The following is a 26646-nucleotide window of genomic DNA, read 5'->3' as shown; positions in this document are numbered from 1 at the left end:
CAATACAATGCTTACATAGTCTCTTCCATATTTGCCTGTAAGAACCTTACATTCTATATCTTCAATCATACCATCCTACTGTGACAAGTATTTTCGACAGTGCAGTTTAGTTTTGTTGAGCAGTACTGTAGCAAGGCCATGGACCCTAGAGGCAGACATACCCAGGTTAGAGTCCCACCCCCATCGCTTCCTAGCTTTGTGACCTTGGGCAGAATATATCCATATACATGTGCCTATGCCTTTGCCTACACCAATAACTGCTTCTGTTCCTATGTTTACATGTTCATAAACACAGTGTGTCTATAATTTCCCCATAGATTACTACATATATTTGATGCTACTGTTAATCAATTTATGTCAAAATCATACTAATTTCCTATATTTAGGAAAATTGTCCTAATTAAAATCTGAATTAAACCATCATAAGCCTGCCTAAATTTATTAGTTTGCTAAGGCTGCCGTAACAAAGTACCACAAACTAAAAGGCTTAACCAACAGAAATTGATCATCTCACAGTTCTGGAGGCTAGAAGTCTGAGATCCAGGTGTTGGCAGGATTGGATCCTTCTGAAGGCTATGAGAGAGAGCTCTGTTCCAGACCCCTCTCCTTGGCTTACAGATGGCCACCTTCACATTGTCTTCATTCTGTGCACTTCTGTGCCCACATTCTCCCTTTTTATGAGTGCATCAGTCATTTTGGATTAGAGTCCACCCTAATGACCTCATTTTAACTTCATTATATCTGTAAATACGCTGTCTCCAAATAAGGTCACATTCTGAGGTTCTGGGGATTAGAGCTTGAACATATGGATTTTAGAGGGACACGATTCAACCCATAATACCACATTAGGTGTTATGAGGGAGGGCAAGACTAACATCAATTTTATAAGCCAGCATTGACAGATGACAAAATATTGTAGCACAATTCTTATAGATGGGGCCCTCACACTTTCAAAGTCAGGGAATTCTTCAGTCCTGCCATTTCTTTAGAGATCCTTATTCTTTGTCTCCTTCTGTCTTGACTGGTCTCTGTACCTCTTCTGTTATTTTTCCAGCTTCATCTTAAGTATAATATTTGTTTTTGAAATTATTTTCCAAGAGCAAGTCAGGTTGTGGAGACAGATAATAAATGTGACACTATCTTAAAATAATCCTTTAACATATTATGCTATACTCGCCTATGCTGTTGAGAGTCCATCATTTCATGTCTTCTCCCATGGGGACGTGTTTGTTTCTTCCCTGTGCTCTGGATAAGGTAATATTTATATATACAAACTTAAATTTGATTTGGTTTTGTCATTTGGGAATGTAAATCTTGTCCATAACTCACTGATGAAATTGGCAAGAGTTTTGATTTGGCTTTTTTTTATTAAGTATAGGAAAATAGTGCTCCATCAGAGCACTTCAATTTAGTTAATATCCTTTTTGCAATTCTGGTTTGATCTGCTAGGCAGTTCCAGAAACTTGGGCTTACAGAAAGCAAAGCATTGATATTTACCATGCACATCCACACTATTTTCTTTAGTAAAGTCTAGTCCAATCCTTTTTTCTTCCATCTGTCATTTCCACTATTTGCAATATATTTTAAAATTTATGGGGCTGGCCCCGTGGCCGAGTGGTTAAGTTCGCGCGCTCCGCTGCAGACGGCCCAGTGTTTCGTCGGTTCGAATCCTGGGCGCGGACATGGCACTGCTCGTCAGACCACGCTGAGGCAGCGTCCCACATGCCACAACTAGAGGAACCCACAACGAAGAATACACAACTATGTACCGGGGGGCTTTGGGGAGAAAAAGGAAAAAATAAAATCTTTAAAAAAAAAAAAAATTTATGTTAAGCATCTCTCTTAACTCTGCCTCTTTTCTCTAAATCTGGTTTATTCCCCACACCAGATGTTTTCTTCCCTCTTCATGCCTCTGTCAACCTGGTCTTTCAACATGGTTCCTTGCAGCCTGAGCCCTTGCTAGCAGGTCATTCTGTGGGGTAGATTGAACTATAAAATCTAGATTGATTATTGGCTTTCCCAGTTGTTAATGCATATTCATCTAGCTAACCCATAAATCAAACTGCTGATATCTGTACATTCAGATTTCATTTTTTGTTGTTGTCTTAATATCTTTTGGGTTGCTCTTTAAAAATACTGATGATTCCTAAAAAAAAAAAAAAAAAATCTAGCTTAAGAAAATCTGAAATAAAACCAAGAGTTTTTAAATAGAAAAATACTGTTGCAGCCTTATTTATAATAGTGAAAACTTACAAGTAGCTGATATACACAAAAATAAAGATACAGCTAAATTATGACAGCTTGCATTGCAATATTATATATCTATTAAAAATCATGTTGCTAAAAAAGTTTGCAATGCTGTGGGAAATAATTATTATGTACTTAGAATGGAGGAAATAGGATATAGAATTAGACACAGTGTGTCACCTCAACTGCATAAATTTACACACAAACACGGGAGGCAGCTGTGTCAAAACGTTAGTTAGTGGTGCTTATGTTTGTCGGGTGGTGGGGCAGATGTGGAAGCCTGGATTCTGACAGACCGGGGTTTAAACCTCCCCATCCTCCTGGGTTTGTCTGGTACTTAGGAGACATAACCTCTTAAGCCTGATTATCCAGGGTAAATAGGACCTCTCTCACACGGAATAATTAAGTAAAGCGCTTAGTACGGTGTATGACATGTATTAATGCAACACGTGGCAGTTAAATTGTAAAAGACATTATTAATATATGTTTCCTCCATTTTACTGCTCTAGCACAAGCACTACATTTATTTTTCCATGTTCCTTCCTGTTTTAAACAGCACACAGCAGGAGGCAGAGCCCCCAGCCCAGTGGCCTCTATCAAGCCACGTAACCACTGTGTCCTGGGTGTCTTGCCTGGGTGAAGTCTAAACTCCTTAGCTGGGATTAAGTTGAAGATTCAGTGAGTTGACCTATAAAAAGGGCTTCAAATCAGTGGCAGGCACATAATCGCTTGTATATGTTTGCTGCTATTATTGATTTAAGAAATTTAAAAAATATATGTATTATTACTTGTTACATTCAGGAGAATGGGAGAGTTACAGCAAAGATTGACTGATCCCGTGGAGAGCTGGGCTTGATGACGTCCAAGTCTGAGGTTGGGGATACCACAAGCTGTATTTAGTTGAGCTGAAGCATTACATACAAATTATAGATACAGAATGAGGGTGATCTTGGAATAAGTGGCCACAGAAAATGAGGGTCCTTTGGAAAATCTAATCTGGTGTGCTGATTGCTGGATTGGTGCTGTGATAATACATGGATGGGCTTTGAATCTCTAGAAATGTAAATTTTGCTCACGTTCCTTGGTTTGTTTCAGTTGTCCACATAAATGCCAGATTTTTAGGTCTGATCTTTAATAGAAGTGCCCTTGTGATTTGTGGTTAATGGATTAACATAGATAAGCAGCAAGAATATGTTCTTTTCTCTTTTTGTCAGAATTTGTCCTTGCCAAAGCCGTGCACTATGGCTTTTTTGAGCTATGTCTGATGTTGTGGGTTTCAGCCTTTTATTCACTGGTCGGAGGGCTGGGTGAAGACCCTGTCAGTGAAGGGGAATGGAGCTAGGAAGTGGGGGATTTCTCCAGTTTCTTATGTGAACCAAACACGATGGTCTGTGCTGTCACTTCCCAATCTAAGTCCCCTGCTGTGGCACATAGTCTTCAGTCAGACGCATGCATGCTCTTTTAGCTTTCGGTTAAGCACAAGCGGGAGAAAGATGACCTGAGAAGGAACTTGTGTGCAGTTCTTTTCACACATTCTTCCAGGTTCAGTCTGGAACACACTGAATTATTTTTTTCCAGATCTTTGTAGAACAAAGCCCCTCTATTTTTTTTTATAAGTAAAAGCTAGTCTATCTGTCCCCATCCCGGTGATGTGTGCCTTAGTGACAAAGCCTGTGTTTATCAGCATCAGCAGCAGCCTAGAGAATCTGCTTTCCTGAGATTTTATGGGCTTGTCACCAAGGGCCAGAAAAAAACAAATAATAGGATTTATTCCAAGTTATTCAAACAAACGGTAAATAATTCACAGTTCTCCTGATCTTGACCTTCACTTTTATTTTTCTTCTGTTTTTTTCTGAGACCTGACCTTTTATTTTTATATCACATCTATTTTTGTAAACAGCCTCAAATCATTTGAATGAGTTAGGGTGTAAAAGAATTCAAACCAGAGTTCACTTTGGAACATCCTTTCTTTAACTTGTAAGAAGAAGAAAATAGCAAGACTGAAAGGTAGACTCTGAGAGGACTAATACGTATAGATCATGTATTCAGCTGTCTTGGCAACCATAGGAGAACAGTGAGATTTCTGGAAGGCCAACACAGCCTTCTCAGTGGTCTGACAGGAAATGGCAGTATATCCCATACACAGGCCAGGAATTTACTTATCCCCCCAGATCCTTTGTCTTTATCTGTGAAATGGAATGCAAAAAAATAAATCTATTTTCTAGCCTGTTGAGTACATCAGGTGAAAAGACATCTCTGAAAGTGCCATGGAACTCTTTGGTGCCACATGAGTGTTAGGTGTAGCCTGTCCTGTTGTTTCAGTGGGGACTTGAGCCTGGGAGGGCTAGTGCTGGAGGAAGGATCACAGATGAGTGCTCTGAGAGCCTGGGAGAGGGGAGGGGTCCTGCTGGCCAGGATGGTTGGAAAGACTAGTATAAAGAAGCAAAACTCCATGCTGGGCTTGAAGGGTGAGTAACTGCAAAGAACTGGAGAGCAGGGGGTACATTTCAAACAGAGGCAGGACACAGGCTAAAATAATTAAGGCAGTTTTGCTGGGATTGAAAATGCATCAGTTTCATTAAGATGGAGAGTTCTGGGAGTGGGAGATGGGAAGTGGGTGGATGGGGGCCCTGATCCTCGGCCTAAGCAGTTTGAACCTGATTACCCATACATTTCAAAATGTCCTGTGCATTAAACATCAGCTCAAAGCAAAAGTATAATGCTATGAAAACACAGGTGTCTGCTCCCCTTCCTTCTGGCAGATCACCTTCCTGCCCTTCCTGCTCACTGCTCTTTCTCAGCAGTGCCAGAGTTCTGGGTTGGTCTGCAATGCGCTGCTCCTCCTCCGTCACAATTTCCTGGTAATTAGTGATCATCTTTAATAAAGGGTAGCTTTCAGCTAATTTGTCTGGAAGTGTCTGAAATTTAGCATTCTAAGACAGTGATAGGTGATAAATGCAGATAGCCACTTTTACAGTGAGATTTAACTGGGAACATATCTTTATGACCAACAATATACTTGATGAAATTTCAGGTGCCTGTGCCAGTATCCAACTGGAGATGGGAGGGTAAGTTGGGGGCTCCTGATAAGGCTCTAATCGTACCTCGTGTGTAGCCGTCTCTGTTTGTTGTGACAATGTGGGAAGGTCTGATTGCAGTTTTCTAGCAGTGTGACCTTGGGAAGGTCTCTTGATCTCAAATTTTAGTTTCTTCATCTGAAAATGGAAAACAGTATCAAAGATCTTTCCCCATCATTCTGTATTCTCATGTTGTGGGTACTCTCTTTGGCTCTCTTGGTGGGGGTAAAACTGCTGGCTTGCCCCTCCATCCATACGTTAGTTAAATAAATACTCATTGAGCTCTTCTCTGTGGCAGGTACTTTATAGTGAGCAATACACATGGTCCCTGCCCTCAGGGAGCTTCCAAGTACTCCTGAGTGATGTGGCCTTAGTTCTTTTTTGCATTTCTCATTTGCCAAGTTGGAGAATTTCATCTTGTAAGCCATGAGGGTAAGCTGCTGTGGTCTGTGGAGCAGGCTGTTAATGGGTAGAAATAGTAGTGTCTGCTGGGCGTTTGCCTTCTGTTCATCCTTCAGTCATGATGTTAGTGTGGATAATTCCTAATGACTAATTTAGAAAAAAAAATCTGTGTAAATCTTTCCATGGAGTACATATTAATTCCATAAACATTTATTAAGCATCTACTGTGTGGTGGACACTGTGCTAGAGCCTCGAGACTCAGAGGTGGCTATAATGAGACAGTCCTGCCTCTTAGAGGACAGTAGCACCTCTCATGGCAAATGTATTCCTGATACTGTTGTGTAGATATCTTACTGCTGAGCGCTGGTGTATTGGGGATAGGCAAGAATACATAGTGGTAGCCCTATGGGGTAAGGGGCTTACATGGCGATTGCAAAGCAGCCCTGGGTGCCAGTTTACCACCTGACCTTTTAATGATGATGATTTCTAGTTGAAGTATTCAAAGTCAAATAATATCCCTGGCTTCCTATATCTCCCTGAAGGAGAACTAAAGATTCTTATGTGAATGTTTTTTCTGGTTTTCTCGTCTCCCCACTCTGGTTGCAGAACAGAAGCATGATCATCCTGGTCTCTTTCTAAGTGGGCTGTTAGCCATATGGAAAAACCACATCAGCTGTGTTCACTTACTGTTTCCCTGAGCTGCTTATTAGCTGGAGTTCTCACAAGTTGTGGATGTGGGGACTAGGGGAGCCTCTCCACTCGGCCTCTGACCTCTGGGTTTTCACTGGTTGGGAAGAGATGTGAGGGGCCCAGCGGGGAGAAAAGATTATTAAGGGAGGCCTGTGGCTCCCTGTTAAAGCTAGACTAGAGATGAGACCAAAATGGGAAATTCTACCTTCTTTCCTCCTAGCTCCTCCTTGACTTAAAGACGCCTGGCTCCCAGTGAATGGTTGATGTGACTGACCTTCCTGAATGGTGACAGATAGGCACCTGTGTGTGCCTGGTGGGCTCAGTATATGAAATCTGAATATTCAAGGTGAGCCCCAAGGTACCTGAGCGCCGACAGCCCAAGAAGGCAAGACGGAGGCCAAGACCCTGGCTTTTGCTTTTGAGGCACCCCTGAGTAGCCATGACCCAGTCGTGATGGGTTCTTGCTTGTCAGATGAGCTACTCCCCTTCCTCCCTTGCAGAGGAGCAGATGAACGATGCGGAGAAAGGGAAGCTCTTTTCCGCACGTTTCTTTGAGAGAGCAGAATTGTTCACAGGAGATTGAGATGTAAACACAGATGAATGATAGCTTTTATATAGGCCCACATTTTATGCTGTCATTCAGTTATGTGATACATGCTGTTATCAAACAGGGCTGTATTTTGCCTGCTGAGAGAGGAACAGATGTAAAGAAGGGGGTGGGTACAGCCATAGTAATTGAGTGCAGCAGTCTTCCAGGGGGTCAGAATGGAGTCAGTAGCTGGAGGGAAAGGACAGGGATGGCGGGCAGCTCTTACTCTCTTGAAGATCTAGGGTCCCACTGAGGTGTGGTGGCCTGGGCCTGTGGTCCTGCCAGCTGAGTGGCACACCTCTGCTCTGTAGGGGAATATGCAGAGCCAGCAGCGTCTCCCGTAGGTTGCCCCAGGGCAGAGTTCATTGGCAAGTCCTAGGGGCCTATTGTGATGCCAGCCCTGCCCCATAGGGGTTGAGGGAATCTGCCTTACATGTGAGAGAACAGCCTAGTGTTAGGAGTTACCTACTCTGAAACGCACTCAGCTGCACGGCTCGTCCTTAGGTAGTTCTGCGTCTAGAAAAGACATGTATGACTTGAATAAGGAAGAACACAGGAACTGTATAGTGAATATGGTTACTAGAAGGACAGCTCCATCTGTGCAGGAATCTTGTCTGTCTTTGCTCCCTAATGCCTGTAATAGTGTCTAGTATAAAATAGATGCAAAATAAACAATAAAATGAATTTTGCAGCTCAGGTGGTGGCTGGATACCGTATACTGCTCCAGTGTTTATCTAATAATAACAAACCCTGACCTGGCACTTCCTATGTGCCTTTGACATGTATTAACTTAATTAGTTCTCTAGCAACCTTATAGATAGATCTATTATTATCTCCCATTTTATAGAGGAGGAGACCGAGGCAGAACGCAGTTAAGTAACCAGCTCAGGGTGGCAGCTGGTAAGGCAGGAGTAGCATTGGAGCACCGTGTGGGCCTCACTTATCAGGGCAGAGATCCAAGGGGTGGTTGCTCATCTTGACCAATGGTGGGCATTTCTTTCAGAGAGGAGGAGGCCTTGGCTAAGCTGGGCTTGTTTGTCCCAGGGTGGACTGGGGTGAGCCTGGGCAGTCAGCACTGTTGCCATCATACTGGACTGTTTACAGCTCCCTGGGACTGAAAAGTGTTGACTTTAAAAGGAGAATGTCTGGGTTTCACCACTGCTTCCATTGGCTCATCTTCCACAATGGATGGCACAGAAGGGTTTGTGTTGGTCCAGACGACCTTCACACATGCAATCAAGGCAAAAATGGTCAGAATGAGAAGAGATGATGAAAAGGAAAGTAGTGCATATTTTATGAATTTATACCCTGTCTTTTAGCGAAAACAAAACAAACCAAAAAAAGGACTTTGGGTCCAACAAGATAGCATACATTCAAATTGAGGTAGAAGAAGAAAAAGAATAACAAGGGTAGGATCATAAAATAGAGACAGATTAGACTGTGACAACAGTGCAAGAAACAGTACACACATTGACCTCTGAGCGTTCTCGCAGCCAAACCAGAAAAGGAAACCTGGTCAACTCTCCTAGCCTCCCAGCCTGGAGAGACAGGAGTAAGCAGAAGAGAGAGGATACAGAAAAGTGGGCCTAGGGTCAGTTACAGGTTGTGCCAATGCTGTGCGGCCCTGAAAATATCACAGTGGAGAGGGCGCGTCAAGCTTGACCACAGCATTGAGCTCACGCTGTCGGAGCTGCCTGATTTTCTCGGGGCTTCAGAGGATATGGAATGAGACTTCTCACAGGTGTTGAAGACACGCACTCATCTCTAGTGGCTCTTTCTAGGTTGCTATATGCTTTAATCCTACTTTCTTTTTGCCGTAAGTCAGGACACAATTCAAACAAGTGTCCATTTTGCAAGTATCTCATTCCGTTGTGAGTGGTGCTAGAGACAGCTCAGCCCGTTCCCTGTGGAATGATGACTAAGTCACCATGCACTTTGATTTCAGACCTCGCTGAGGTTTTCCTATGTGGGTGATCCTCTTGGATGATAATAATAAAAATATCTTTATATGTAATTTTATAGTTTATAAGGCATTTTTATGTACATAATTTGCATTTTTTAAACATTCCCATGAAGGAAGTTGTTTGGTCTTGTTTCATGCTTCATGCTTGGGAACACTGAGTCATCATTGAACCAGGAGCCAAGAGTAGGACGAAGAACTTGGAGCCCTTTAGTCTTCGGCCACTGTGCAGTACTCTTTCAGAGTCACTGATTGGGGTGTTTGGGTTTTTCGTCTGTGTTCCCACAGAGTGATATTGATGCTTTTTGCAGTCGTTGTTTTGAGGTGGTAGGAAAGTTGGGAACATGAACCTCGTAGTGAATCTCTGGTGTCCCTTGCTCTGTTGAACATCTACCCTGAACTAAGAATAGTCGCCTCCATTGTGTGGCCTCCCTTGTGAGATGTTAGGATAAGGAGACAAGGGGATCTTGTGGGAATAGTGGACCAAGCATCAAGTGTCTGGTAGGAAGCTCCTTTCATGGGAGATCTTGATCTCGGAAGAGCAGAAAGAGGGGAAGTAATGGCCCAAAGGTCCAAGGCATCCACAGGCCTGGGACTGAACCTGGACCACCGATTGCTAGTCTGGTGTCCTCACCTTGAATCAAGACTAACCCACTCCTCTCCTCTCACACAGACCCAGGCAGCAGCGTGGGCTGAGCCCAGAAGGGAGATCATGTGCAGTGAGGCACTTGCCTCCAGGAGGGGCACTTAGCTGTCCTGGGACTACCGCTAGGGCCATGATAAGGTAGAAACCATGTCTATGTAGGCATCTTTATGTAGATGAGGAGTTTGCAGCAACCAAGTGATGCATACTTATGGATAAAAAGCCTTAAAAGCATAAATCAGAGCTACCTCCACCCCTTCCAGCAGGCCTCCTCAGGAGAGGAGTCTGTTCCTGCTGTGCCAGCCCCTCTCCTCATCTCTCTCCTGAACCGTTCCTCTGGCTCACCCCTCCACAAACCTCATCTTATCTCAGCTGCCAGAGACCTCCTAGTTGCCAAATCCAGTTATATCTCAGTCCTCATCTTCCCCGAACTGAGATCAGCATTTGGCGCTGTTCATCTTTCCCTCCAGCTTGATTCACCTTCTCTCTCCATTCTCCTCCCTCATCTACCACTAGGCCTTCTTGCAGGTTTCACTTTCCTCATTTTAGAACGTTGTTCCAGGCCTCAGTCCTTAGATGTGTCTCTCTTGCTTCCTCCCTAGATGATCTTCCTAGTCCTAAGGACTTAAATGTGATGACACCTCCCCCCTCCCACCCCCACATCTCCAACTTTGTGTTTGATCTGCTCCACCTCCCCACTGAATACATCCCAAAGAAACCCATTAGAGACTTTTCACCTCAAACCTGTGCCTCCAGCAGCTTCCCCAACCGCAGTCAATGGCTTCTTCATTTTCCCAGTTGTTTTGGATAGAGATTTTTCTTCACTGCAGTAGTTTTCCTGCTTCCCTCCTTCTCTCCTTCTCCTCTGCTTCCCAAGACTCTGGCCTTCTCTCCTCTGTTGCTCATTGATTCTGCACTCCAGGCTCGGTCCTGCAGGCTCCCTTTTTCCTCGCTCCTGTGTGTCTTCACTTCCTTCTGAGCTCCCATGTTTACTGTCCTGCTGTCACATTCTGCTCTGGGCCCCATGTCATGGCTCTGTCTTTCCCTTTGATTGAATCTCTGTCACTTGGCTTCAGGGACCCTTCATTTATTCTTCAGAAAGCCCAGTTATTAGCCTGGGAAGGGCAGCTTTCTTTCATGCTGGGATGCTTACACCAATTCCTACTCCCAGGGAATGGCAGAGCTTAACCATCTCATCCTCTCTGGTTCATCCCATGAATGGTGTCCGTGACAACATCGAGCTCTGTGGCCTTCCCCACTGACTGTCACCACCAGCCATACTGATGGTTCCCTGGTTCAGGAAACCCCACAGTTGTCACCAGTCCCGGGGCACAGACTAAGCCATGGAGTGATCTATATCACAGCAAATTTGTCATTTTATCCCTAGAATTTTCCCCCAAATTGGGAAGTTGGTTGATTAAACATGCCTGTGAAAAAGAGTTGGGTGGAGGCTTTTATGCATAGCTTTAAGTATCGTAGATGGAAAATCATCGGATATTTTGAACTCTGCTGCTGTGTCAGCAATCCAGCCACTGCCCAGGGTGTAGTAAATTAATTCTGTTTAGGGCAGATTCCCAGTGAACACTGCTGTTCTTGAGAAGTGTATCTTGACGTTTCTCAAATGACGAATATTTTCACAGACATAATTCATTCAGAATGTAAGCAAGGTCAGAATGATTTTACAGTTGGACAATCTTCATAAGAGTGTGTGTACACCCTGCCCATGGACACCAGAGCATCTGTTTAAAAATGTCCTCTGTATCCAAGTGACCTAGTCACCTGTTGTCAGGAAGCCAGCAGCCAGTCAAACGTGCTAAGAAGCAACGCCCTGGAGGCACCCACTCCTGTTTCTGGGCCTGGCCATCCTGGTGGCCTCTCTGCCTTTTGGCCACCTCGTTACTTCTCAGCACATGCATTCTTAAGTGGGAAAGAAGGTTGAAGGGAGCTGGGGTCCAGGTTTATCACCTGTAGATTCTCTAATAAAGGACAAGAAAGGAGTGTGAGCTTGAAATTCTCATGGATTTATGCTATCCGTGCAGCTCTAGGATTCTAATAGCTACTAACTGTAAAGTCCCTTACTGGCCAGGATGACAGTCAGCCAGGTATATCTGTGTTGGTTCCTCGGGTGCAGGAAAGATGCCTCCTTCTTGTGCCCAAGGCATGCATTGATAGAGGCTGGCTTGCGTTGGGGTGTAAGTTTCTGGCCATGGAATTGAGCAGATAGTCGAAATAAACCACAAGCCGCCAACTCAAAGGAAATGCACTAAATTGTAGGACTTAAATTTTAAAAAGAAATCATTTATGAAATAATTCAAACTTAGTCTAAACCTGTCTATTTTCTAAAGCCATCAAACTGGATGAGAAGCAAAATATCCCAGTAGTTTGTACGAATGAAATAACAATTGAATTGGCATTTTCTTCACTTGGAGACTCCTGAACAGGGTGAAGCTGTCTGGCGCAATGAGGGTGTTTAAACTCGGCCGCTCTGGCCTCATTAGTGATGGCTGTGCATTGGCCTGGCATTGATGTCCCCTCAGGATTCAGTTCTTCTGTGAATTGTGCAGGGCTGACATCATTGTAGCTACTTTATTTGTGGGGAAATTTGAGGCAGAGTGGCCACAGTGCCATGCTTGAATGTCTAGTCTCCTGGTGATGGGGCTGGGCCTGGAAGCCAAGTCTGGTAAGTGATGCGGTGGAACTTTTTTGCATGAGGAGCACCTGAGAGCGTATTGGTGATTCATCCTTGTCCCCGGGAGCTGGTGCGAAGGAAGCCTGGGCACTGAGGATGCTGACAGTGGCACCTTGAGGAGACAGCTTTGGGTGCTCAAGGCTCTCGGCCTCTCACCTGAGGACATTAACCTGGGAAATTCCACTCCCGAGGACCTCATTTAGGCAACCCCAAGTAGGGAGCAGCCTTGAGAAGGAGGCTTGGTGAGCTTCTGTGGTTCCTTCTTGCCAAGGACTGCACTCGCTGCACTGTGGGAATGTTAACTCTGAGACTGCATGCTGCTGTCTTATTTTAAAATTTTTGAAATCTATTTTTTAATTTGTGTTTCTATCCAAAGCATTCTCTTTAATTGCTCTTATACTCTTTTGGATTTTTAAAGCTGATTGAGTCTAGCGTTTTTTCTCCAAGACGAATAATTATGATGAATATCAGGGTGTGTCTTTCTGTGCTTTCCAGACATTCTAAGTGAGAGTTCAGATCATCCAGGAAGATGGTGGCCCTGTCCTTAAAGATTTGTGTCCGCCACTGCAATGTGGTGAAAACCATGCAATTTGAACCATCTACGGCGGTGTATGATGCATGTCGAGTCATTCGGGAACGGGTACCTGAGGCACAGACTGGCCAAGGTAGGCTGTTGCTTATTTGCTGGCTTCTTGAAATGTGTTTGTATGTTCTTAGTAGCTACAGAAATGAGGCTCTGAGTCGTACACAAGCCCACTAGTGTGTATGTCTCAAATGAAATGTTTTCTTAGCCTGGACACTCCTTGACTCCTGTGTGAGGCTTGGGATGACAATGACCACAGCTGCCATTGAGTCGTCATCATCATCATGCCCATCGTCATGACCCTTCCATACCTCAGCATTGCACTCTGCAGTTTACAAGTCACTTTTTGATATGTCATCTCACTTACCCCTAACGTGCAAATGAAGCTGCCCTAACAATTAATGCTTTTGTATATCTTGAGACCTGTTTCACATGAATGGAAGCTCTCCACTGCCAGCAGCCTGAAGAAGATAGGAACTGTCATCGCGACCCAGGGCAGGTCTTATATGTCAAGGACTCTAAGGAGCTTTATTAACTTTATCTCAAACCTTAAAAAAAAAATGGCATTTGAGATATATTTTGTTTAATGTTTGGTTTAATAACCTGAGTTTAAACAAAAGCCATTCATACAATTTTATTTTCCATTTCCCTTTGTCTTCTTGACATTTCCTTCCTTTATTTAGTGTTTGACTGACACTTGAGAAATGAGATTACTCCCAAATTAATAAATCTTTCATTTGAAGATGAAATAAAACATCTTAAAAATTAGAAGTATAAAAATCAAATATTCAAAGATAATTATAAATCTGTTACTCATAAAATGACTAATTTTGGTCTCAAAGCATTATTATTCAAAACACTGTTATTTCTAGGTTACCCACAAATAAAAATAAAGTTTTCCCATATCCCCAGTCTTTCTCCAAGATCTGGTTGTCTGATCATTTCTCTTGCCTTTACTTTTCCAGTTCTGTTTTCTCCAAGATTTTAAAAAATTTCTTTGGGTTGGTTTGCTATAATAGCTCCAGTGAAGATATAAACCTTTATAGATCTTGAAGTTGTTTTTCTAAGAAACAATAGGATCTCTGACCCTCATCTGGGTCTCTGAGGTTTCCTTGACTCACATTCAGGAAGAGAAAAGTCTTTAGACAGGAAATGATACTGCTTTCCTCCTGCCACCACCCTCTTGTACTTCCTGGGTCAGATTAAGAGATTTCTATGGAGAACGCAGAGTTTAATTTTCCAACTTTATTCGTAATTTGGTGGTATGAGGGGCAGAAGCTTCATCTCACAGGGAACTCCTCCTTACCTTTGATAATGCTGTATTGGGCTGATGGAGGGATAATTCCAAGTGTAAAGCCTCCATTGGCCCCTCTTTGCCTAAGTGGACTTGGGCTGAAGTGGTCACTTCCTTCGTTTCTCCCAGCTGTCTTATCATTCTTCCTGGGTTCTTGGCCTGATTCTGATAACAAGTGATGGAGAGTAAAACCCAGTTCAGTTAGAAAGAAATTTAGACTGCTTTGTTCTTGGTGTTTCACTAAATTTTAGACAAAACTACTGTCCACTGATTTTAAGAAACATGAACCTTGTTGGTGGGTGTTGCTTTTGCAGCTCACCTCTTACTCCTCCCCCTCTGCCCTCGTCCCAGTGGCTGCTCGTGTTGTCAAAACGAAACATTTCTCTGGTGAAGGAGAACACCCACATCCTTGCCAAGTCAGCAGACTCAGGGCCTGGGGGTCAGTGATGGCTTCATCATCACTTCGTCTCTTAGTTTTCCTTCTGTTTATCTTCCAGCTTCTGACTATGGGCTGTTTCTCTCGGATGAAGACCCCAGGAAAGGAATTTGGCTGGAAGCGGGCAGAACACTGGATTACTACATGTTGCGAAATGGGGTATGCTGTTGATCTCATTTTTGTTTTTTCATCCCTTTGTCCCTGGGCCTTCCATAGCAGCCAACGGTTTTCTTCAAAAAAAAAAAAAAGAAGAAGAAAGGAGAGACCCAATAATCTATTTTGATTCAAGGGCATCTGTTAATGGTTTTGATGTAATGCACTTTGTAAGGGCTGTCCAGGTAGTGATAGAAAATATCAGCAGTCCAAATTACTCCACAGAATAATTAAAGCAGTTTGAGGTTAGTATTTTAAGCGAGTTCTACAGGCTGTTGTTGGTCTTGGTAGGTGTGAAGTAAGGTACAGCATCTTCCTGAAAGTATGTAGAAGTTTCCTGGTGAGTGGTGATAGAAAGTGAGGATAGATTAGAGGGAAAACCAAAATATAATCCTAAAGGTGATCAAAGATTGAATATTAATCAGTGTTTTGTTTTTGTAAAAGAAAGTTCATTTTAGATGTGAGTTCAATGACTATCAGTAATAGTAACAACAAAAATGGTTGTGTTGTGGAAGTGGAGAGAGGTAACAAGTAAAAAGGTGATAAATGTTCTGTTCAACTTAACCTCTGAGATAATGGGTGTATGGAATGCACCTGTCAGAGTGGTCAGGACTCCATAAAGTGAGAGCAAAGTATGTGGTGCCAATTAATTTTTATCTCCATAATTCTATTTTTAAGAAGCATAGTAAAAGAAAGAAGTCTCTTATTTAAAAACAACTCCCGAACTTATTACCCCTGTTTGGTCTTGCCATTACTGTGAAAACCACTTCTATGTGATACACTACTACTGTGAAGAATTATGGGGGTATTATTTATTTCCTTCATAACCTAAAATTGCTTACAACTCTTTAAGGGATAATTGGAGAAGCACGCTACTGTCTTTTTAAAAGGCAAGTAGGAACTTTCCTTTGCTGATTGTCCTTAGAGGTCATCATTCCCAGCCTTTGAGGAGGACATAGGCTCCTCTCACTTTTCGGAGGTTGCTTTTCAGTAATTGTGAGCTAGAAAGAGTACTTCTCTGGGTGTAATTTCACTATCAGGTTGTTAAGAAATCTGTGGGAAAGAATTGGCACTGGAGTTTCTGTATTAGTGGCAAAAATCTCATGGACTTTCAGGAGGAAATCAGAGTGTGCTAGGGACAATTCCTTTTTTAAAGAAGTGTCCAACTTTATTATCTCGTTTCCGGTGCAGTGTGAAAAGTTTGTATGGTTTTGCTCTAGGATATTTTGGAATACAAAAAGAAACAGAGACCTCAGAAAATCCGGATGCTGGATGGGTCCGTGAAAACAGTGATGGTGGATGACTCCAAGACAGTTGGGGAGCTCCTGGTTACTATTTGCAGCAGGATAGGTGAGCATTCCCACGCCCGGGTTCTGGGTTTTGTTTCACTTTAATGACACGCAATCTTGAATGTGTCCCAGCACGCTGATTTCTGCCCGGTCCCAAGAGGGTGTGATCACTCTCACAATTTGCAAACCCGCTAACTGGTATTATAAAGTTACAATACCTCTCACTAAGTCAAAATTGAGAGCTTTTATTTTCCTTTCAAAAACAAAAGAAATTTTGAATCATACAATTCAGTCTCCCACCCTTTGCTGGGATTCTATATAAGCATCACTGACATCCAATATCTTCTTGAAGACACCCGGAGACAGCCTTATACGACTGATTGTTACACAGCCTTTCTTCTCATAGCTTCTATGAATCTCCTCAGAAGAAGTCTTTCTCCTTTCTACATGATGCCGTTCGAATAGTGAAGAAAGTAGGGGCTGGCCTGGTGCCGCAGCGGTTAAGTTCGCACGTTCCGCTTCAGCGGCCCGGGGTTCACCGGTTCGGATCTCGGGTACGGACATGGCACCGCTTGGCAAGCTATGCTGTGATAGGCGTTCCACGTATAAAGTAGAGGAAGATGGGCATGGATGTTAGTTCAGGGTCGATCTTCCTCAGCAAAAAGAGGAGGATTGGCAGCAGATGTTAGCTCAAGGCTAATCTTCCTCAAAAACAAAAACAAAAAAACAGTGAAGAAAGTAGCCTGGCCTGTCTTAGTTTTCTCTTCAAGCAAAAGAAGCTCAGTTCCTTCCACTTCTTATTTGACATTGTCTTGCCTTGTTCTGCGTGATCTCTGCTTTGTACTTATTTCTTAAAAATTAGGCGGGAGAATTGAACATGACATTTTCTATATGACTTAACTAGCTAAAAAAATTTTTTTTTAAAGATTGGCACCTGAGCTAACAACTGTTGCTAATCTTCTTTTTTTTTTTCTCCTCCTTTTTCTCCCCAAATCCCTCCAGTGCATAGTTGCATATTTTAGTTGTGGGTCCTTCTAGTTGTGGCATGTGGAATACCGCCCCAGTGTGGCCTGACAGGTGGTGCCATGTCCACACCCAGGATCCAAACCAGCGAAACCCTGGGCCACCAAAGCAGAGTGAGCGAACTTCACCATTCGGCCATGGGGCCGGCCCCTGAAAATTCTTTTTGGCTAGAGTGACTTGATGTGTGCTCCATGGGTGGCCCCCTGACCCACACCTTTGTAAGGCCTCTGTCTGTCCTTTGCCACCAGAAACTCCTTGGAGTCTTATAGGCCCCAGGCTGAAAGGGGTGATAGGAATGTAATCAGTGATAATTACAACCTAATTTATATTTTTAGGAATAACAAACTATGAAGAATACTCTTTAATCCAAGAAACTATCGAGGAAAAGAAAGAGGAAGGGACGGGTACGCTAAAAAAAGACAGGACACTGTTACGAGACGAGAGGAAAATGGAGAAGTTGAAGGCCAAGCTTCACACGGATGATGACTGTGAGTATCTGAGACGGAACTATGACACGGGCGCGTGCTTCTGCCGGGCCTCCCTCCCTCCCATCGTCTGTGTGACCCAGGACAGGGTTTTTTGTCTTTTCTATTCATAGAAATATTTTGGTCTGTGTCGCTAAAAGATAAAATGACTATAATTCCATTTCACATCTAAAAAAGTAATCTCTTAATGTCAAATACACAAATCATGTTCACGTTTTCCCATTGTCTTCTAAAAAAATTGTTTGTTTGAGCTGGGGTCCAAACACTGTTGGATGATATGTTGCTTCACTCTTCTAGTCTCAAGGATTTCTCTCCATCTCTTTTATTTTTTCCTTGCAATTTTTAGAGGGAAGAAACCTGATTGTTACTTGCATAGAGCTTTCTACAGTCTAAATTTTTTGATTTGTATACCTGTGGTGTCATCTAATGTGTTCCTCTGTCCCTTTTGATTCCTGAGATCTGGAGACTTAATCAGACTCATGTGTGTGTGTGTGTGTGTGTGTGTATTTTTTTAAAAATAAAGTCTCCTTCTTGTGTGGTGGTGTGTACTTCCATTAGGAAGTTGTATGCCATTGTCTCCTTTTTTGTGATGTTAACAGCCATTGAGGACCACTGCCTAGATCCATTATTTCCTTAGGGATTACAAAATGGTAACAATTCTATTGTAGAAAAGTCCTTTTCTATGGCCGCACAGTTAATATTAGGAAAAGCCAGAACTTACACTCCATGTGTCCCCAGAGCCTGTGCTGTGTGCACCTGGATGCCTAACCTGCCCTTGCCTCCTCCACTGAGAGGATCTTACTTCCCGTACAGTTCACTGAGACGTCCTCAGCCCCTTTCTTTCTTTCATTGCACTTGCTGCTACATTGGAAAGATGTCATCATTGTCATTACATCTATCCATCTTCAATGGAGCCTTCATTTCCTCTGATCTTTTCTCCATTCTTTTTTTTCTGCCTCATTTGATTTCCAGTTGCATATTTCTTTCTGAGTGAGATTTCAGTAGACAAATCACGAGGATTTTTATAATGTGCTTGATACTCTCCCAGGTGCTATGGGAGATGAGGTCAGTCTGACACATTCCCTGTTGCTAAAGTTGCTTATAGTTTAATGAGGCTTGTCATAAATGCTTATTCACAACGTGTGTTGATCCCAGGAAGGAGTGTAGGAAGGAGAGCTGTGGACCTAGATTTCAGGCGTGCATTCTCAGAACGAGTGAGGTTCAAGCTGGCTCATGGGCAGAGTTCTACCATCCCCCACCCCTGGGATCCCATCCTCCCCTCCCCCAATTACTTTCATTTTTCTCCTCTTTTCTACTGAGAGTCAGAGTTTATAAATTATTTCACCTGATGAGACTGAAGTATCCACACTTGACTTAAAGGAAAACGCCGACTTGGTTGTCTTGGTATAAAGCAATGATTTCCTTATTTCCTTTTCCTCCTAGAGGGAAGGGGGGCATATTATAAATTCATTGCGGGGCTTTAACTAACTTTAGGAATGGCTGGGGGTTTTCTCGCTCATTTCCTTTTTGGTATGTTATATGGTACGTGACGGTACATCTGAAGTTATTTTGCAAAGTTAAAAACTTCAGTTTACTGCAAGAAGTGATTATAACCAAACATCAGCATTATAGAAATCCCCATCTGTATCACACTGCTGTTATGGCACGTTCCCTTTAAGTAAGAGGAAAAATAAGCAGTTCTTTCCTTTGTCTTGTTGTGTTGCAGTAAATTGGCTGGATCACAGCCGGACATTCAGAGAACAGGGAGTGGATGAAAATGAAACGTTGCTGCTGAGACGGAAGTTCTTTTACTCTGATCAGAATGTGGACTCGAGAGACCCTGTGCAGCTCAACTTGCTCTATGTTCAGGTATGTGTTTCCTTCTCAGACGCTGAGGCTGGGGAGATTTCAGGGAGCTCCTGGCTGTGGCTGGTGGTGAGCAGGAGCTCGGCTCTGGCCTCCACCGTGGTCTTGGCAGTTTCCAACGGGCGCTGCTCATGGGTTCCTCTCACGTGTTTGCTTGTGGTGCAGGTTGATGTTCAACATGAGCTGCTGGCCATCCAGAGGAGGGCCTTTCTTGGGCCTCCAGGTGGGACCCTGGTGCCTGGCACTGTCTCTCTGCCTGGCCTTGAGGGACTCAACTGGCTCACCACTTCAAATGCACTAAAGCTTTCTTAGCTGGCATCTTAGAACTAAAGCAAATACTCGTCAGAAAATCAGTACTTCTCACTAACTGAAAGACATTCTCTCGATAACCTATTACATCTTTACCATTAACTAATTGTTTAAACTCAGACAAGTCGTTTACTGAGTTGCAGTTTCCCAGTAGATAAGATGTGGGCTTTACACTAGATAGTCCCCAAGGTGTCTTTTGGCTCAAGGAGAATGTCCATCTTCCTCCCTGTCTCACTTCTTTCATTCTTTCTTTCCCCTGCTTCCATTTATCTACCTATCTGCTCATAGAAATAATATCGGGGTTAGCAAAATGCAACCACTGTGTCATCATGTTTGTAAATAAAGTTTTATTGGAACACAGTTCATTCATTTACATATTACACATTGTGAAATCCCCTTATGTATCACATCCTTGTTTACATACTGTCTGTGGCTGTTCTCGTGTTCCTATGGCAGAGTTCAGTAGTTGTGACAGAGACCATGTGGCCTACGAGGTCTAATATGTTTACTCTCTGACCTTTTACAGGAAAAGTTTGCTGACCTCCCAGTTAGTGGATGGAAGAATGGCATAGAAGGAGGGCTGGGAGGAAAGAGGCTGGAAGGCCAGAAGGAAGGGAGATGTCAGGGCAGTAAGAAAATGCTTGTAGGTTTAAGGCTCAGAGCCATAGCTTAATGTGTCCATCTAAGCATGATCTGGGGATCATTTAACTAGAGAACGGAAAGACAGAAAAAGAATAAATTGCAACAGCAGTAATGAGTCACGTAGGAGAAGGACTTCAGGCACAATGAGTTCCTGATTCTAGAGTGTGCATTTGCTTGTGGGTTCTCCTAACTGTCTGCAGTATTGAGTTCTTAACGGTCTGTCTGTCTGTCTCTCTCTCTCTCTCTCTCTGTCTCTCTCTCTTTCTCTTTCCCTCCCTCCCCGTCCTGCCTCCCCCTTATATTACCCTGGCCTTTATCTTGGGGTGGGGATTGGATTGATTCTTACCTCTAGATAATTTTTCGGTTAGCTTTATGATTTAGGATCATAAAAAGTCTGTTGTATTTCTGTTTCCCTCTCTATGAATCTGGTCATTTCACAAGGATTTCCTTTTGCCTCTGTATTTTTCATGGTCACTTCTCCTTCTTAGGTTATACTCGAGCTTTATCCTGGACCCTTCTGATGCTTTTCATCTGTAGGCAATTTGGGGTGAAGACCTGTTTCACTTTTGCCTTAATCCTCGTGTGCTGTAATCGTCCGCAGGGGCCTGAGTGCATCTCTGTGGCTGCTGGCGCATTTCCTTCCCTCCACAGAGGGTGCACCCGGGTGCAGGAACGCGTCAACGGGGAGAATGTGTTATTCCCCCAAGCTCCTGATGCTTTTTGCTTCCTCTTGTGTTTCAGGCTCGGGATGATATCCTGAATGGCTCCCACCCTGTCTCCTTCGAGAAAGCTTGTGAGTTTGGTGGATTTCAAGCCCAGATACAGTTTGGACCTCATGTGGAGCATAAACACAAACCTGGATTCTTAGAGTAAATGACCTTTTGTTTTTTTCTCTTTTCTCCTCTCTTCTTTTCTTTTCACTATTTGTTTTTGAGCTGCTATGCAAAATACACACCCTAGTTTCACTCAGTTGTGAGATTGTTAGCTTTACTCAGTTGAGTATATGATCAAATTTGCGCACCTTGGGGAAAGCAAGAGGCCTGGGAATTCAGTGTCAGGATGACCGTGAAGCTTATCGGCTCCAAGTTCATGCAGTGTGAGATTTCCTCTAGAGCACAGAACCTGTAGCCACCCTCGGAGCTATTGTCAAGCCTGTCCTGGGATATCTCTAGAATTGGGGAACTCACTTCCTCCATCTTCTGAAACCTCTGCCCATTAGAACATTTCTTCTTTATACCGGGCCAAATTTTGTCATCTTTAATTTCTTTTTGAGACTCCCATATTAGAACAACAAAGTATAAAACATTCTTTATTGCAATCTTATGAATTCTTTGTTGCTCTGAAAGTGTGATATACCTGTTAAATGCTTGCTCTACTCTTTTCACCCATCTGGTCTTTGGTTCTCTTTCATAAAATGATGGGGGCATTTTTTTTCTGACTCAACACTCAGAGATTCAAGAGAAAGCTAACCCTGCAGATTCATCACGGCCCCACAGAACAAGAGCCTTAGGATTGAGTTTCCTAGAAATGCCCAGCAGGACAAGCCCAGCCATACATAGGCTGCTGTTTGAGGTGATCGTCTCCTTGTTTTGATCTGGGCTTCTCCAAGGATTTTGTGTATTTCTTCCTCTAGTAACATTCCTTTCCTTTATCTATCCCTCTTCGTCCTCTTAGGGAAGATGGAACATTTGACTGAGCCAGAAAAAAAATCACTCCAGAGAGTCTTGACATGATCAATATCACATTGTCCTAGACTGTAACCAGTAAAGGCTTTGGAACTGCTGACCTGATGCAAATGCCAGCTAGGGGTGGGCAGGCATACGTCAGCTTTTCTGTAGGGTACACCAACATGAGCTGTGTTGAGTAGGTCATCCACTGTATTGTGTTCAAGTGTGTTGAGGGGAGAGGATAGTGTAAATGCTTACTTGGCCCTTGACCCCACTTTCACTTTTGTGGAAAGTGATTGGGACCAGCATATGCCCTAGAGTAAGAAGAAAATCCAACTTCTCTCCTGGTGGCAGAGAATGCCTTGCCAATATGCGGTTTGGTCTAAACTTAGTTGTTACAAAAAAACTGTACTCCTGATGATGTGGGGTCGGTGAGCTGAAGAGTCAAAAGAAAGATTTCTTGGACTCTTAAGATCTGGAAGTAGTGCTCTTTTATTTAGAGAATAGTGTGGAATAGCACGGGGACAGCACCCATGGGCAGTAAAGAGCTGCTGCCCGCATAGGGACAGGACCCATGGGCAGTCAGAGCTGCTGCGTGGGGACAGGACCCATGGGCAGTCAGAGCTGCTGCTGCTGCTGCAAACATGGGTTGAGAGTAGGGCTAAATTTAAGGCCTAGGTATGTGAGTTATCTCTTTACAAGACAAAGGAAAGAATATGTAAAAAGTTGTTAAAATGGTATCAGTGCAGGTTGGGTCTGGTTATTGGGTGGTCTTATAATTTTTAGATAAGAATAAAACCAGATTAAGTAAATGGCAGAAGCCACCGCCTTAAATATTATCTTCAGCTAAAGACAAAGGAGGATGTTGCTGGTGGGGGGATACAGCTACGTGAGGTTACCAGACAGTAAACAACTTAAGTCCTTGCCATCCCCATTAAGAGTTTCTAGAGATAAGGTCATCCCCCCTTCCTCCTGATACAGAGAGGGAGACACCCCCACAGATGGAGACTTCCTTCACAAATGCAAAAGTCTCTCATCAAAGGGCAAGCAAATTCCACTCCTCAGAGCCTCCTTCTCATCTGCAGTTTTTAACAGTAACCAGCCTAAAATAATCTTCATCACTGGGTTATTGAATTCCAAGGAGCCTTTCCAAAGTGATGCTTTGTCCTATACTATAACTTACAGTGACCTGGGGTCTGAGAGTGGCTCTGAGCAGGTCCTGTCTCACTTACTTTGCTCTATATTCTCCAATTGAGTCATACAGCCAGGTGTTCCTCAGGGCCCATTTCTGCTCAGTTGGTCTGGCTTCCTTCCTGCAAGAGCCGTGGGAAGCTTGCCTTGCTCTCTGCTGTGTGACACCACAGATGCCTTGAGAGACCGTGGGCACAGGATCTTTTAGTAGTTTGACATTCCTGCATTCTAACCTCATAGCTGGTCCCTCAGATACATTTAGTGTCAAAAACCTGTGGATTATGGGGCCAGCCCAGTGGCACAGCAGTTAAGTTCCCATGTTCTGCTTCGGCGGCTCAGGGTTCGTCAGTTCAGATCCTGGGTGTGGACCTATGCACTGCTTGTCAAGCTATGCTGTGGCAGGCATCCCACATATAAAGTAGAGGAAGATGGGCATGGATGTTAGTTCAGGGCCACTCTTCCTCAGCAAAAAGAGGTGGATTGGCAGCAGATGTTAGCTCAGGTCTAATCTTCCTCAAAAAAAAAACCCAAAAAACACCTTTGGGTTATGGCCATGGAAATTGATAAACACCAAGAATTAATTTGGCCTTGGAGGATACAACGTATTTTGTTTGTGTCTATTTCTTTGAGTGACTGATGAAGAACAGGAATAAATGGGGAGAAGATTTATGAACCAAAAGTTTTTAAAACGTTTACGTATTTTTAGGCCTTCATAACCAGAAGCCTATGTGGCCCTGACGAGAAGGTGATCCAGATGTAGCCACTCATTGGGTGCCTAAAATGATGATGTTCCCCTGGTCATTTCATTGATGCTTTTTTTCTAGAGCTTTGGGACGGCTAGTTCTCAATGTCCTCTTTTGAAATGAGAAGGTAGTATATTTTACACAATAGTTGTGGAAGAAGAGGGGCAGAGACAAGTGGCTTCTTCACAGTTACATAGAGTTTTTCTGCAAGTGGCTTCTGACATCTCACACTGGGCCATATTATTTACAAAGGGATTCCTACTTTCAGGGCAAAGTTGTCCCTTTCACTATTCTCCTAAAATGCAGCAAAATTAGGAAAATACTTAAAAATGTGATCACAAGGTCCTTCGGTCTCTTTCCTGGGGTCACATTTCCTTGATTGTATGTTGAGTGTTTGGAGCCTGGGCTGTCCTCAGGGACTGGCTGGGCCACGTTTGCCAGCCTTTATGTTTTTCCTCCATTCAGCTTTCATATGTACTATCTGTTTGAACAATTCAGAGTTTAAAAAAAATAGGGAGAAATTTAGATGTCACAGAGCCAAGTTACAAGATACAACCAGGCAGAGACTTCAGAGATACATAGAGGTATGATTAGCAAGTACATTTAAAAAATTTTTTTGAAAATTTGTTAAGCACTTTTGCTCAGTCAGTATACTATGGACCTTTTTATAAGATTCTTTCTCACCTTTCTTCGGACTCTTTAATGATTTTTGGACTCAAACCACCTTGGTGAAGGTATTTAAAGAATAATGAAAATCAGAGACTAAAAGATTTTTAGAGTTTTCAGAGACTTAAGGATTGTTTAAGGTCCCCTGTCTGCTCTGTAGATGAAAAAATAGGTGCAAGAGAGAAAGAGACAGAAATATGGCACAGAACGAGGAGAGCTAGAAACCAGAAAACAGCCAGTTCTCCCAAATCCCGTCTGATGTGCTTTAGCTGCCTGACACCTTTCTTCAAGTCATCTCCGGAGAGTCTCAGAAAGGGACGTTTTATTGGAGCATGAAATATGAACAATAGAATCCACTCATCGTATATACACTTTGTGCTCTTCCGTGTACAGAAAAGGCTTGCAGAAAGCATGCCATGTGGTGGTCTTTAACTCACAGAGGACTTCTGCATGTGCTCTATTGTGCCAGGTATAGGGAAGGTGCGAGGAGGGGTAATATACTAATTCGTTGCTGTTGTTGAGACTACAATCTATTTGGCAAATAAGTATGAAATAGTTATTATGGAGAGCCAAAACTTGACTCTGATTTCAACAAGGTCTAAGCTTTAACTATGTTTTGAATGCAGGATGGTCTGTTTAGGGTTCCAAAAGTTGCAGTGCAGTCTATGGGGACTACTATGAATTGTTTCTAGAAAGATGGCAAGAGTATGGTGCAAGAAACATTGCTGATCAAAGAATTTGACGAAATAGAAGGTAAATCTAAAGAAGAATTCTTAAAACAGCAGCAACAACAAAACCTATTATAATAATGACTGACTTCAGGCTCCTTAAAAACATGGTGGAAAACTTTAAGAAGTGATCAGAGTCAGAGCCTTCTCTGGACTTTATTATATCAAAGATTAGCTGTACTGATAAACTTTAGACCTTAAGTATATGTGATGAAATTGAAGAGCTGTAGATCATGGATATAGAGTGTTCATTGTACAATTGTTTCAACATTTTTGTATGTTTGGGATTTTTCATAAGATGTTGGAGAAAGATTGGTAGTGTAAAAGAATAGAAATAGATTGTATGACTTCCAAACCAGAGTGGAGGGGGTGGGGAAGGGAGAGAAGTAATACAAACAACTCAACCAACACCATAGGAGTTGTGCAGGGTGGATTATGGAAACAGAGCCAGAAAAAGTGTGGTAAATGGAATGTATAAAATAAAATGTGAGAAATATTTCTAAATATAGTAGGCATCATAGCAACTATGAGTAAATCAAATTTACCGGTTAATAGACAGACGTTCTCATATTGGATGAAACTCTTAAATTAAAAGTCCAGCTCTATCCTATTTCTAAAAGTCACACTAAGGATGGAGGAAAGTTTAAAGGCATAGAAAATGATGCACTAGGAAACTAGTTAAATCAGAGCTAGAGAAGCTATATTTAATGTCACACAAAATAGACTTTAAGGCAAATAAACACATAAGTAGAGATAAAGAAGATCATTATGAAGACAGAAGGACTGATTTGCCAGCATTATATATTAATTGTGAACCTGTATGCACCTAACATTACCTTAAAATATATAGAGGAAAAATAGATAGTACTATAAAAAGAATTTTGGATACACAAATAATTTTAGTGGAATAATTTAACATACCTCCCTCAGTGAGTGGTAAGTAGAACAAGATCAAAATAGAAGAAAATATTTTAGTTAAGAGGAAGTAATAAAATAGAAATCATAGAATCAAAACCCAAAGCTGCTTTTTTGAAAAATTAATAAAATACATAAATCTCTGGTAAGTTTGAGGAAAAAAGAAAAAGACAAAATAAACATTATTAGTAAGAAAAATGGGCTGAACTTTAGATAAAGAGATTTTAAAAATTAGAAGAGAATAAAATGAAAACTTGAAGCCAAAAAAATTGAAAATCTAGGAAAAATGGATAATTAGAAAATCTGGATAGGTCTATAATCTTGAAAGAAATTGCCTTATCAGCTTAAAATACACCAAT

At 42.6% G+C, this 26646-nt stretch overlaps 1 protein-coding gene across 17 annotated transcripts in view; it reads left to right on the top strand.

The window, feature by feature from the left end:
• Positions 1-26646, top strand: part of TLN2 (talin 2) — a 415035-nt gene that overhangs the window by 210981 nt on the left and 177408 nt on the right. For all 17 annotated transcript variants that reach the window (XM_023616303.2, XM_023616310.2, XM_023616279.2 and 14 more), the window contains 6 exons: positions 12793-12962; positions 14672-14769; positions 15984-16113; positions 17411-17563; positions 19287-19429; positions 21119-21246. In XM_023616303.2, coding sequence (XP_023472071.1) covers positions 12827-12962; positions 14672-14769; positions 15984-16113; positions 17411-17563; positions 19287-19429; positions 21119-21246 — 788 coding nt within the window. In that variant the 5' untranslated portion in view covers positions 12793-12826. The remainder of the gene's footprint in view (positions 1-12792; positions 12963-14671; positions 14770-15983; positions 16114-17410; positions 17564-19286; positions 19430-21118; positions 21247-26646) is intronic.

This window comes from Equus caballus, chromosome 1 (assembly GCF_041296265.1).
Source record: "Equus caballus isolate H_3958 breed thoroughbred chromosome 1, TB-T2T, whole genome shotgun sequence".
Taxonomy (NCBI): Eukaryota; Metazoa; Chordata; class Mammalia; order Perissodactyla; family Equidae; genus Equus; species Equus caballus.
The sequence above is the reverse complement of the archived record's forward strand: the minus strand, read 5'-3'. Positions and strand labels throughout refer to the sequence as shown.